This window comes from Pelodiscus sinensis, chromosome 16 (assembly GCF_052426305.1).
Source record: "Pelodiscus sinensis isolate ZL-2025 chromosome 16, ASM5242630v1, whole genome shotgun sequence".
NCBI classification, from domain to species: Eukaryota; Metazoa; Chordata; order Testudines; family Trionychidae; genus Pelodiscus; species Pelodiscus sinensis.
The window spans coordinates 12,131,657-12,144,711 of NC_143067.1; the positions used below are offsets into that span (position 1 = coordinate 12,131,657).

A 13,055-nucleotide genomic window follows, 5' to 3' on the forward strand; every position below is an offset into this window, starting at 1 on the left:
CGAGCTGCGTGCCTGGGGCCGGCGCCTCCAGTGCGCCAGGGGCGGGGCCAGCCCGGGTTGTCGGCGGGCGCCTACAAATGCCCCGGCGGGCGCCATGGCGCCCGCGGGCACCACGTTGGGGACCACTCCTCTACTGCATGAGCTAAAAACCAGTTGGCTGTTAGCTAAGTCTGTAGCGCAGACTAATTATTCTCTCTGTAAGTGGCCTCGGTGCCACTAGATGGGGCAGTGCACCACACCCAGCAGGTGTGTGGGTTACATAGGCACTACCACAATTCAGCTAATAAATAATAATGCATCAGAGCAACTGGACCTCTGGGGCCCAATTCCACCTTTGTCCATGATATCTGGCACTAAATAAAACTAAAGATTATCTATTTAAAATGTCTTAAAACTGCAAGACCAGTACAGTAACAGACACATGACTGTTGCATACTACACGTGACAATACAGAAAACTTTTAAGAAGTCTGTTGGGAAGAGCCTTGTCCTTTATTGTGAGAACAGTGGATTATCTACAATACATGTGTGGTGAGCAAGGGTAAATGGCTGTCATGCATCAAATGATACAGCAATTTGGGAACCCTACTCTCCAGGATGGTATATCTTTACAGATTCTGACAATCCTAATTCTGCAAGGGTGTCATGGCGTATGCACACCCTGTCCCTTGGATGGAGGGTGCTCAGGGGTGTGGACATCATCCCCTCAGCTGCCAGGCCATCAGCGATCTCCCTTAGTCCCTATAAACCAACCCCCACTTTAGGGTAGTGCATCCCAGTGACTAAAGAAATAGGGTAGCACTTCAATCAGGGAGGTATGGCCTGACAGACAGGGTCCATAATGGGTAGTCCTAGGTTCAGGGCAAACTCAGTCTAGTGACCACAGTCAATATGGGGTGGCCATTTAATTCAGGGTGATACGGCCTAGCAGCCAAAGTCAATAAGTTGGGGGTTGGGGCCAGTCACTCCAGTAGGGGCACCCGGGCACACCCTACTCCACCGGGCCCCACCCAGGGACCTGTGAGTGGCAGAGCGGTCTAACACTCTCTCAGCGGGGAATCAGTTTACCTGCACCTTCCCTGGGTCACTTTGTGCTGGTGGGGTGGCATCCCATGTAGTGCCTAGGTCTTCTGGTTCCACAGCAGCGGCTTCTCCCTGAGGTTTCTCTGGGGCTGTGTGGCAGTGGTCTCCGTTGGGCTCTGGCTCTCACTGTCTGGGTTGCTGTCTGGTGAAGTCCTGGTGCTCTGGCTGAAGGTTCTTCTCCTTCAGCGGCAGCCCAGACTGAGCTGCTCTGCTGCCTTTTATGCTGCTCAAACATTTGGAGCATGCCCAGTCTCGGTGAAGAGGTGGGACTTCCTCCGCCCACAGGGTTTTAACCCCACCTGCTGGGAAATGACCCTTTGGCCCAATTTAATTCCCACTGAAGTCCATGGGAGTCTTTCTATTGATTTCAATGGGAATAAACTTTTTTGAGGCATAAGGGATCTTGCACAAAAGGGGGTTTTTTTTGCACAAAATGGCCCTCTCTACACTGCTTTTTTTTTTTTTTTGTGCGCAAATACCTCTTCCGCAAAAAGGATCGGAAGAGACGATGCAAATGAGAGTGTGAGAAATGCTAATGAGCGCTTCATTTGCATTGCCTCTGCTGACAAATTCCTGCAGAGTAGATGTAGCCTGAGGCTAGCCAGTTCTCCCCAGGGCCTAGCAAAGACTCTCATCAGCACTGCTTGTTCCTAATCATCTACAGGCCACATGCTGCAGTCCTGAATTGGGCAAATTGGAGTTAATGGGAGTTTGGCTTGGTAAAACTCCGCAGAACTTGGCCCTATGGAATTAAACATAATACATCACATTTCCTCATTTGCTATAACTTCAGTACCATAAAAACACACTGCCTTTGGTCTCTTTGTTTGAATTCTATTATTATCTCCGCCAATGATACTAGATAAGCCTTTAGTGTCATCTTTGAATTTAATGTCAGTGTTGATTCCCAGAATGGCAAGTTAAACACATCGGTAATGCACATGTGTGATTGGAATCTAAGATCAATTTATGACATTTTGATCAACGTAGTGGGAAAGTTTGCATTATACAAGGGTCACTGAGAATGTCATTAATATTTTATGGAGCAAATGTAATGAAAAATTGTAGTGTGCTGTCAGAAAATGAGCGCTTGAATTAATTCTAATCAGTTATCTTCCCTCTCTGATTTTATTCTTTCCTCCTTTTGATATTTGTCAGAGAAAGATGAACGTCATGATGGCTTTATGGCACATTGCCAATTTAAATGTGTAGCAGAAAATAAATTGTTTCAATAAATTCAGTTTTCATGGCAATTTCTTCTCATTTTCCACATTTTTTTTTTCATTTTTCATTTTTTCATTGTAGCTGTTCCCAGAAACAGACACACAGTGAAAGATTAAAATGTCTGAATAGTTCTTTTGGATGGTAACTAGCATGAGTCTTTGACTGACTTTCAGCCAAGGACAACAAATTTCTTCTTGTCAGTCAATTCTTACATTGCAATTAACAGATCCTTTTCACTTATTCAGAAAAAAAAAAAAAAAAAAAAGCTGTTCCATACAACCTACAGTCCATTAGGTCTCCTGACTTTAAATGCAAATCTTACAGGGTAATTGACAATTTTCCCACTTTTCTTTCAGAGGTAACTTTCGTTTCTTTGCCATAAAAAGGAAATAACCCTAAGAGCATTCATTGAACTACAACACTGAATGTTAATTTATAGTCAGATAGCCTTAGTCACCAATTGAGCTCACATTTGAAATACTCAGAATGAAGTTGGCCAGTGATTTATAGACCAATAATTTTTTTTTTAAATTTAGAATAATACATCTATTCAAGAAAATTATGAACTCTCCAGGGAAATTTGTATAAAGAAAGAGGCAACATTTGTTATGTCAAATATATTATTCACTATGAACTTTTTGCTCAGCTCAACTCAGCAGTATCCGTAAATCCAAATTTTCATAAAGACTGACCCAAAAGCTTGTCTTTTAACTGAAAAGCAAATACTAAAGTACTATTATTTGCAGAACAGAAAGCACCAGTTCACCATAATCCTAATTAGCATGTTATTGTATTTGAATCTGTACCAACAATAAAGAAACAATTACCATTTGTAATTATCCATTATATATAAACAGATATATATGTGATTTTTTTCTATGTGCTAGTTATTACAAAGATAGTTAATATAAAAGCACTAGTTATATTTTCTGTCCTTTTCAGTTTTTTGTGTCATTTTACTATGAAACCATTCAAATCCAGACATTTTTCTTTATTTCCAATTTTGGAGAAACTGGAGAAATATTCAATATTTTTAATCTTATCTTATTCAATACCTTTCAAAACCCATAAACGAACTACTCCTTCCTGAAAACACAATTAACTAAAATAATATGTTTCCTTCTATCTCCTTTTTTAATTATCCTTATCTTTAATCATGATAAAACATAATTAAAAAGTTGTCACATTATACATTTTGTAGATTGAATCACCCTGTGGAAAGATGGGAACTAAAAAAGTTTATTCTTCTATAATAAAATGATTCTGTGACCCAATCATGCAGTAATTCTTCCAAAAGGAAACTAGTTTTGAATTGTTTGAAACTAGCATTTTCTTTTCAGTGGCAAAGAAAAAATGATGAAGAATCTCAACTCTGGCATGAGAAATATGTGCTGCGTACAGGTGAACAGTCTTATGCATTTTGTATCTCATTTACTTTTTTGCACATCAGTGAGTAATGAGCTTCCATTTATTAAAAAAAAAATCAGGGAAAGCATTTACACTTGCTAATTACAAGGAGCAGCCTAACATTTTGTAGTATTTTGAAGCAATAGAACCATGCAAATGGGGGAAAAAAAGAAAAATACTTAGTGTTGGCTCTCTTAGGCCACTGGTTCCCAACCTTTTTTATACCGCAGACCGGCAAACACTTTCACAAACTTTTGGTGGACTTTTGGTAACATTTTATTTGCAAATCTGTGTATTCATTAGCAAATAATGAATATGCAAATATGCAAATGAAATGTTGCTGGTTCACTGAATGTGCCCCAACCCCCAGAACTGCCGCAAATAGCCAGCTTCAGCTTTGGTAGTCACCTGCCACTTGGTGGCTGCTGGAGCTGAAGCTGGCTGCTGTGCAGAAGCTCAGGAGGCAGGGGTGTGCACCGGCTCTCAGAGCCACTGCAAACAGCCGGCTTCAGCTCTGGCAGCTACCATGGCCCGGCAGCCAGCAGTTGGTGGCCCGACACTGGTCTACGGATGAGCGGTTGGGAACCGCTGTCTCAGGTAGTCAATGTAAATGAAGCAAGTTAACATTAATGGTGTGGGTGATAAGGGTGTTACAGAAGAAGGGATCAGTGTCCACAGAGCTGTGCTAAAGTTGCAGTCCTCCAAGGAGCTTCAAACTCTTCTGCATAGTCATGTAACACTCCCATCTTTGCATGTGGATATATCTCTGCTAAACTGATGTTTCTACTTCATGCCTCTGGTGAAGAGAGTTCAGGCCCACAAAAGCATATACCCAAACAGATTTCAGAGGGGTAGCCGAGTTAGTGTGTAACTGGAAAAACTTAAAAAACAATGAATAGTCTTGCAGCCCTTTAAAGAAAAAAAAACATGTATAAGGTATCGTGAACTTTGGTGGGCACAACCCACTACTTCTTAGAATGTCGGTCTTGAACTAGAACTCAGTGAAATGCGTCTTTATTTTTGTTGCAGATTCCATTCCTCCTTTTCTTCCATTGTGCTGACAAAAAGGAGAGAGTTTGCTTGTTATGGCGTTAGCTGCTCACATAATTTTTTTATTAAAATCATATTAAATAAGTAAAATGGGACTCCATTCCCCCACTACCTCCCCAATGTCAATGTTGGTTGTTTATTCATGTGAAGAAGTGGGTTGTGCCCACGAAAGCTGATGATCCCATCTCCAAATGAATTTTAGCCTTAAGGTGCCAAAGAACTCCTCATTGTTTTTATGGAAACAGACTTACATGGCTACCCTTCTGAAATTTGACACTTACCATTAGCTCTCTTTTGGCACTGGCCACTGTCCGAGACAGGATCCTAGATTAACGGGGCATTGGTCTGATCGAGTGTAGCAATGTCTCTTCCTTCCAGAGAAACTGAAGATGATGGGTGAACAAATGTTGCCAATGAGCACATATTTAGAGAGACTGATTTGCAGTTTTCTAAACGATTATACTATGAGCTTTGTCTGATTACAAAAAATGAAGTGTGCTTGGCTCTGGTGGGCTGCAGAACCTACTACAACCTGCTGTCTATCTCCATGCTGCAGTCTATGTTTGGGGCACAGCAGTTTGCTTTCTGAAATCTCATGCTCTCCGGAAATGCTTCAAAAAATGTGTTATTGTTTTTATTTTATTTTATTTACAGTTTGTCGCTCATCCGAACTGTCAGCAGCAACTGCTCACCATGTGGTATGAAAATCTCTCAGGCTTACGTCAGCAGTCTATAGCTGTGAAATTCTTGGCTGTTTTTGGAGTTTCGGTAGGCCTTCCTTTCCTCGCCATAGCATACTGGATTGCTCCCTGCAGCAAGGTACAGACTGGTTAAGGTGCATGTTGTTTATGGTTATTTATATTTAGCATTTGGCATGATGTTAAAAGTCTTCCTAAACTAACATCGCAAACAATGCTGCCCTCTGAGATTTGCCATGGGTGAGAAGAAGCTTAGTGCAAATGTACCAAGTGAGAATGTTTTGAAATTAATCTTCAAACGTAATAAAGATAGGGATGGAGGAAATGGAAAATCTGAGGAAAGATGCAAGAAGGAAAGAATGGAAATGGGAAAAAGTGGGAACAGGTGAAAGAATTTGAAGATGATACAGAAGGAGCAGAAAAAAAGAGCAGAAAGGGTAAATAACTTGGGGGGAGGGAGGGGAGTTTCTTGCCTTTTTGGTTATCCTAACATATTTTCCTGTTTCTCTCAGTTTTTTAAATCTGTTTTTCTATCCTTCCTCTGATCTTCCAGGGTTTGTTTATGTGTTTTCCTTTAAACAAACAAACTATGGCCTTGTCTTCAGTCCATGGAAGATTGATGCTGCCATGATCGATCTTCCAGAAATTGATTTAGTGAGTCTGGTTAAGACTCGCTAAATTGAACGCAGAGGGTGCCCCTACCAGCAGTCAGTATTCCTGCTTCTGAAAGGAGTAAGAGAAGCTCATAGGAGCATTTGCTTACATTGGCCTTCTACTGTGGGGATGGCGCCAAGCTCAGCATAAGCTAAGCTGACTCCAGCTACATATTTTATGTAGCTGGAGTTATGTACCTTAAGCCAAGTTTCTGGATCTAGTGTAGACCTGGACTATTTCTTTCTCCCATTATCTTTTTGAGTTAGTAGTATCATGGGACATCATAAAAATGAATTAGCAGGCCATGACAACTGTAGGTGGATTGTTGAACATCAAGTAGAAGAGTAGATTAAATCATAGTACCACTTAGCATAATATGGACCAGTCTCAAAATTGGGTATGGGGAGGTTAAGAAACATTGATAGATACAGAGCAATTTTTATGGAAATCCAGAGATGGACAGTATCACATGCTGCCCTAAGCTGCCCTAGGCTGTGTCCAGACTCCATGCCTCCGTCGACGGAGGCATGTAGATTAGCCAGATCGGAAGAGGGAAATGAAGCCGCGATTAAAATAATCGCGGCTTCATTTAAATTTAAATGGCTGCCCCGATCTGCCGATCAGCTGTTTGTCGGCAGATCGGGAGAGTCTGGACGCGATGCCCCGACAAAGAAGCCTTTCTTCATCGACACAGGTAAACCTGGTTTCACGAGGCTTACCTGTGTCGATGAAGAAAGGCTTCTTTGTCGGGGCATCGCGTCCAGACTCTCCCGATCTGCCGACAAACAGCTGATCGGCAGATCGGGGCAGCCATTTAAAATTTAAATGAAGCCGCGATTATTTTAATCGCGGCTTCATTTCCCTCTTCCGATCTGGCTAATCTACATGCCTCCGTCGACGGAGGCATGGAGTCTGGACACACCCCTAGAGAGGGAGGGTACCTGAGTCAGCCATTAAATTTGAACAATTGCCTGCAATACCAGTTCTGTGATGGCACTTTTATCCTGAGAGAAAATTCTCAGATAAGGGAAAATAAATGTGTATATGACTGAGCAATAAATAGCTTTTTTCACTACTTTTGGTGAGGGGAAGAACAACGTATTTAATGAACAACAGTTGGCCACATCATCCACTGTATCTCCAGGAGAGGGCTTGTCAAACCGTTTAAAAATAATAGAAGTGATAGCTAGCTGATTCAGTCCTCAAAACATTTTGTCTCATTTACTTTAAATGCCTGTAAGAAATTTTTTCTATGTTTGCCAAATTCAAAAGATTACAGGTCCACTGATGAGCATTAAGAAGACTCTTATTTTCAAAAGGCCAATCTTCTAGAAAATGTAGAGCTTCTAGAATAGATAAGAGCTGTTTAATTTTGAACATCCTTCGAAAAAAACAGTGACTAGTTTCTATTTCTCAAGCTAATTAACAAGGTGAACTCTTTTTCATCAACGTATTCAACTCCTATTGCGTCTGGCTGGTATCCATTAAATCAACCTCCTGTTAAAACATTAATTTGTACAACAGCTTTTCTGAATATTGAACAAATTAATACAAAAATTAGGAGCAAATGAGTAATTGGGGAATTATCATATAATCTGTATTATATTAGGCCCAGATCCAGCAAAGACTTCAGCATATGATTGATTTTATACAACTGTGTAAACCCACTGAATTCAAAGGGAGTATTCCTATGCCTAAAGTTAAGCATATACAAAAGTCTTCATGATTTTGGGGCCTGACTTTGTATTTGTTGAGTATCACAGTAAGCAGCATGTTGTGACTTAAAATTAAACATTGATCACTTCTAAAAAAGCAATCAAACTAGAAATATGAAGATATTTTAAATAAAACTTCTAAAAATGGAAGTAAACTGAAATAGAGATTTAAAAATCAAATTTTAAAATGGAAATAGACGGAAGCCATGATTTAAAATCTATAGCATTTTTTCAAAATTACAGTTTGCACGGGCAGATTTATTTAACATAAATAGGGGAAACCAACAAAGCTAATATCTGAGGGTATGTCTACACTAGCCCCCTAGTTCGATCTAGGGTGGCTAATGTAGGCATTCGAAGTTGCAAATGAAGCCCGGGATTACAATATCCCGGGCTTTATTTGCATCTTCCCGCCCGGGTGCCATTTTTAAATACCCCTAGTCCGAACTAACTGCCCGCGGCTACACGCGGCAGTCAAACGTTAACTCGAACTAAGTCCTTAGTTCGAGTTAACTGTTACACCTCATTGCATAGGACAATGACAAATGTTTAACCCTCAATCCATGCTCCAGACGTTGATGTCTTATCCATTATGTCATTGGGACCACCCAAACTCCTTACCTTCAGCTGATGCCTTATCCTGGGGGGGGGGGGCACTCCAAAATTTTGTAAAGTGGTTGAGGGCCGCATTCTTCCATTATATTAATGGAAGAGCTGTGGGGTCTGGGATAGATGTCAGGCACAGAAGGGAAGTTGGGGTAAAGGATTGGGGTGCAGGAGGGAGAGTGGTTTCTGAGAGGGAGTTTGGGTAAAGGAGGCAGTTGTGACCTAGAGCAGGAGACTGGAGTGCAGGGGTTCGGTCTGTGACCTAGGGGAGGGGACAAGGGTGCAGGAGTTTGGTTTGTAACGTAGGGTAAAGAGAGATTGTGGTCTAGGCAGGGGATTTGGGTTATGTTGAGTGGGGGGACAGAGGGTTGGGGAAAGGAGGGGCTAGGGTGCCAAAGGCAGGCTCTGGTCAGGAGACTTACCAGCCAGCAGCCCAACCAGACTGCCTGCCTGCAGAGCTAAGGCTTGAAGAGCTTAAAAAGTTTCTCAGCCAGCCGGCCTGCCCCACATCTGTATAGGCTGACCAGCCATGTGCTTGTGTGAATAACTGAGCTGGAGGGGAGGGAGCTAGTGCTTCATGGCTGCCTGTTATTCAAACAGGCAGCTCCCATTGGCCAGTTTCTGGCCAAAAGCCAGTGGATGGGATTGTGCTGGGGGCAGGAGTTATGCCTGAAGCCTTCCCCCCTTACAGTTTTTAAAGAGAAACAGCCCCTCAGCCACTTTTGTGAGTGGCGGGTTGAGCTGCGGGACAAGCAGGGAAGCTCACAGCATCTGTGGGCTGAATCCGGTGGCGAGGCAGGCTGGATTCAGCTTGTGGGCCATATTTTGCCCGGCCTACCTCTCTACCTTCAGCTGATGCCAGCTCCAGCCCTGGGGAAGCTGGAATAAGGAGATGGAAGGGTTTAAGAGTCATTTTTATGAGGCGTTCAGTTCCCAATAATATCCAGTCTTTCTAGCACTTTTTTCATCACCTTGTTAAAGAGCTGCACAAGCAGTGTCAAAGTTATGCAAATTGGGTCCTTCAAATTATAGCACTTTTCTATGGCAGAGAATCGAACTTAGAAACAGGGATGAAGTCTGGGAATGACTGACACAAAGGGGACCCAAGCTGCCTTATGGTTCCAGAACCGCTCTGCCAACCACAGGGAGGAGCTCATTGGCCCAAAAAATTCTCCCTCTCCTTTGGGAAACTGGACCAGAAGTGCAGCACAGTTGAGAAGAACCCATTTTCTTGAGTTCCCCATCTCCGTGTATAAACTCTCATGCATCCCATCATAAAGCAGCTGAGTATGTAGTCACTCGGTCTTGCTTTTAGAACCTGCCTGATGGTCCCCAATATTGGCTCACTGAGAGCTCTCTTCTGCAGGGTGACAGGACTCGGTGGCTCTTAGAATAGTTTCAGAGGGGTAGCCGTGTTAGTCTGTAACTGGAAAAACTTAAAAAAACAACCAATAGTCTTATAGCACCATAGAGACTAACAAAAAATGTAGATGGTCATGAGCTTTTGTGGGCAGAACCCACTTCTTTGAATGTTTGTCTTGAACTAGAACTCAGTGAAATTAGTCTTTGTGCTGCTGTTTCCATTCCTCCTTTTCTTCCATTGTGCTGACAAAAAGGAGAGAGTTTGCTTGTTGTGGCTTTAACTGCCCACATAATTTTTCATTAAAATCATATTAAATAAGTAAAATGGGATTCCATTCCCCCATTGCCTCCCAAGTGTGAATGTTGGTTGTTCTTATTACACCAATAATAAGTTGTTCCATTATGAAACATCATGGGGTGCTGACTACAAGAGTTAGTCCTGACAAACATTGAGGATAGCTTCTAATACATTTTAAAAACTGTGGTGCATCTGCCAAAGCTTTGGTGTCTTTAGTTGGAGCCAAATTTCACACTCCAGGGTAAATCAGAGCAACTCTGCTGCTAGTGTAACGGAACTTGCATTTAAGCACAGAACTTGCCTTTAACTCTCTTGCTCCTCATCTAGGGTGTGTCTAGATTAGAGTTTTTTCGAAAAAAAGTGGCCTTTAAAAAAAAAAAAAAAAAAACTTCCCCTGTGTCTTGACTGCTGCCATATTCTTTCAAAAGTAAATTGAAAGAAAATGGCAGTTTTTTCGACACGGACAACCTCATCTTATGAGGAAGAACACCTTTTTTTGAAAGTGCTCTTTCGAAAGTGCTCTTTCGAAAAAAGGTGCTATGTAATGCACACCGTGCTTTTTCAAAAGAGAGCACCCAGACTGCCTGGGTGCTCTCTTTCGAAAAAGCAGCTTGCTTTTTCGAAAGTACTGATTGTAGTGTAGATGCTCTTTTTCAAAAGTATCTTTTGAAAGACCCTTTCGCAAACCCCTTTCGAAAGAGGCTTGCAGTCTAGACGTAGCCCTACTTCTTTGCCATGGTGATTATCCATGATGGAAGATACATGCCACATAGTAGAAGCAAAAAATGTCGGTTTCACTCTTAAAACTTCTCTAGCACTCAGCTATCCAGATCAGTTGGCACTAAAAGCAATAGGGTCCCTTAGGGGTTTTTTCTTCTGCATTTACCTCTCAAGGGGAACAGATAATTGACTTTATTCCACATTTTGCAGAGAATATTCCTCTCCAGTATGTTATGTTAACTGGCCAAACCATTATCCCCGCACAAATCCATGTCAAGGCGGACTAATACTTTGCAGACTGCCACAGTGTGCTGTGGAATCTAAACTTCACAAAACAATGTAAGTCTCTAGCATTTATGGCAGGCATGGGGAACCTTTATGGCAGGGACTGCTGCGCCACAGAAAAATCAGTGAGAGGCCACACACAAGTGAGAAGCAAAATAAATAAATAAATAAAACTCAAAACAAAAACCCAACTCCTCATTGACATGGTTCCCAACTGAGGAGGAGAAAGACACTCCCACATTTTACTTCCACACCAGAGCTTAGTGGGGCCCAGGCTAGTAGATTGTGTGTTGCAGCCCCAGGGGCTCCCCAGTGCTGTGGGGGAGCTCTGAGCCTTAGGGGCCGGATCCAGGCAAATCGGAGGGCCACATTTGGCCCCCGGGCCTTAGGTTCCCCACCCCTGCTTTATGGTTAGGAAGGCATGTAAACCAATGTTGGAACATTTTCTCTGAGAGATGTGAACTGATCCATGCATCTAGATGAGGTGTTGATTCTTAACCCTAATGATAATTCCTGGGGCAACATTATTAGCTATTTCCCTGCTAGTCAAAGGAAGAAGAGGATAAGAGGGAAGACTGAATTCTGAAGCTGTGTCCAATCCACTGGTAGTGGTACCTAATTAGGGTGTCCCATGCAAGTAGACCGTGAGTTGTGGGGTGGATCTTGAAGAAATAGCACTGCTACATTTTCCAGGCGACCCAAATTAGTATCAAACATTTTTGCGTGGTACTCTCCCTCTAATTTGTAAGTTCTCTCCATGCACAAATTGCCATGTGGCTTTCACACATTTGTGCACTGCAAATCAAGGACCAGACGCTCAACTGGTCTAGCTCTGTCATTGCTCCAGCAATGGAACTATGTTAATTCATACTAGCTGAGTGTCTACCCCCAACCTTTTCTTCCAGTTACCTCTTTACACCTGCTATGCTCACCTACCTCTTTAAAAACATTCTTCGTCTTTTTTTAAAAAACAGTCTGTGCTTTTCCTACAGCCAGGCCTGCCAACAGCAATACTGGGACCCTGGGCAAAACAATCAGAGCTGCGCCTGCGCAAACGCCACCTGCCTGACATTAGCACAGTGCTGCACCTGCACTGGCTGATGCTCAACAAGCTGCTGGCTGCATAGTGAGGGCTCTGGGAGGAGGGTAGGGTGCAAGCTCTGGGGAAGAGGTAGGGCTTGGGCTTTGGGCAAGGGTTGAGCTGCAGGTTCTGGGAAGGAGTTTGGGTGTGGGGTGCAGGCTCTAGGCAGGGGTTAAGGATATGGGCTGGACTTTGGGTGTGGGGTGCAGGCTCTAGGCCAGGATTAAGGATATGGGCTGGACTTTGGGTGTAGAGTGTAGGCTCGAGGCAGGGGTTAGGGACGTGGGCTCTGCTGGAGTTTGGGTGTGGGGTATAGGCTCTCGTTGGGCATTCTGGGCAGGAATTGGGGTCCGTGAGAAGGGGTACGGGACTCAAGCTCTGGGGAGAATTTGCACGTGGGGCTCTGAGTTGGAGCAGGGGGCTGGAGTGTGGGAAGGGGTGAGAGAGGCAGTGCTTACCTTGTGCAGCTCACAAAAGGGCCCGGCACACTTGTCTGGCGGTGGCTCCTGGGGAGAGGGCAGGGTGTCTCTACACACTGCTGCTTTCAGGCACTGCTCATGTAGCTCCCATTGACTGTAGTTCCCAGCCAATGGGAGCTCTGGTGTTTGCACTCAGGGCCGGGGCAGCACGCAGAGACCCTCCGCCCCCTCAGAGGCTACAGGATCATGCCGACCACTTCCAGGAGCAACACAGAGTGAGGGCGCATAGGAAGTCTGCCTTAGTCTTGCTGTGCTGCCAATGGTGGCAGGGGACCTGTAGCCCCTTTAAATCTCCTGGCACCCTGGGCAATTTCCTCTTTTGCCCTCTGTCCCCAGTAAGTGGCCTGCCAACAGCAATGTCTTTCTTTACATTGTTCCCCTCCTCTCTGACTCC

The 13,055-nt window shown here is 43.5% G+C and overlaps 1 protein-coding gene across 1 annotated transcript in view; it reads left to right on the plus strand.

Moving 5' to 3' along the window:
- Positions 1-13,055, plus strand: part of TRPC7 (transient receptor potential cation channel subfamily C member 7) — a 156,797-nt gene that overhangs the window by 74,635 nt on the left and 69,107 nt on the right. Inside the window, 1 exon segment of the mRNA XM_089769627.1 lies at positions 5,418-5,582. Coding sequence (XP_089625753.1) covers positions 5,418-5,582 — 165 coding nt within the window.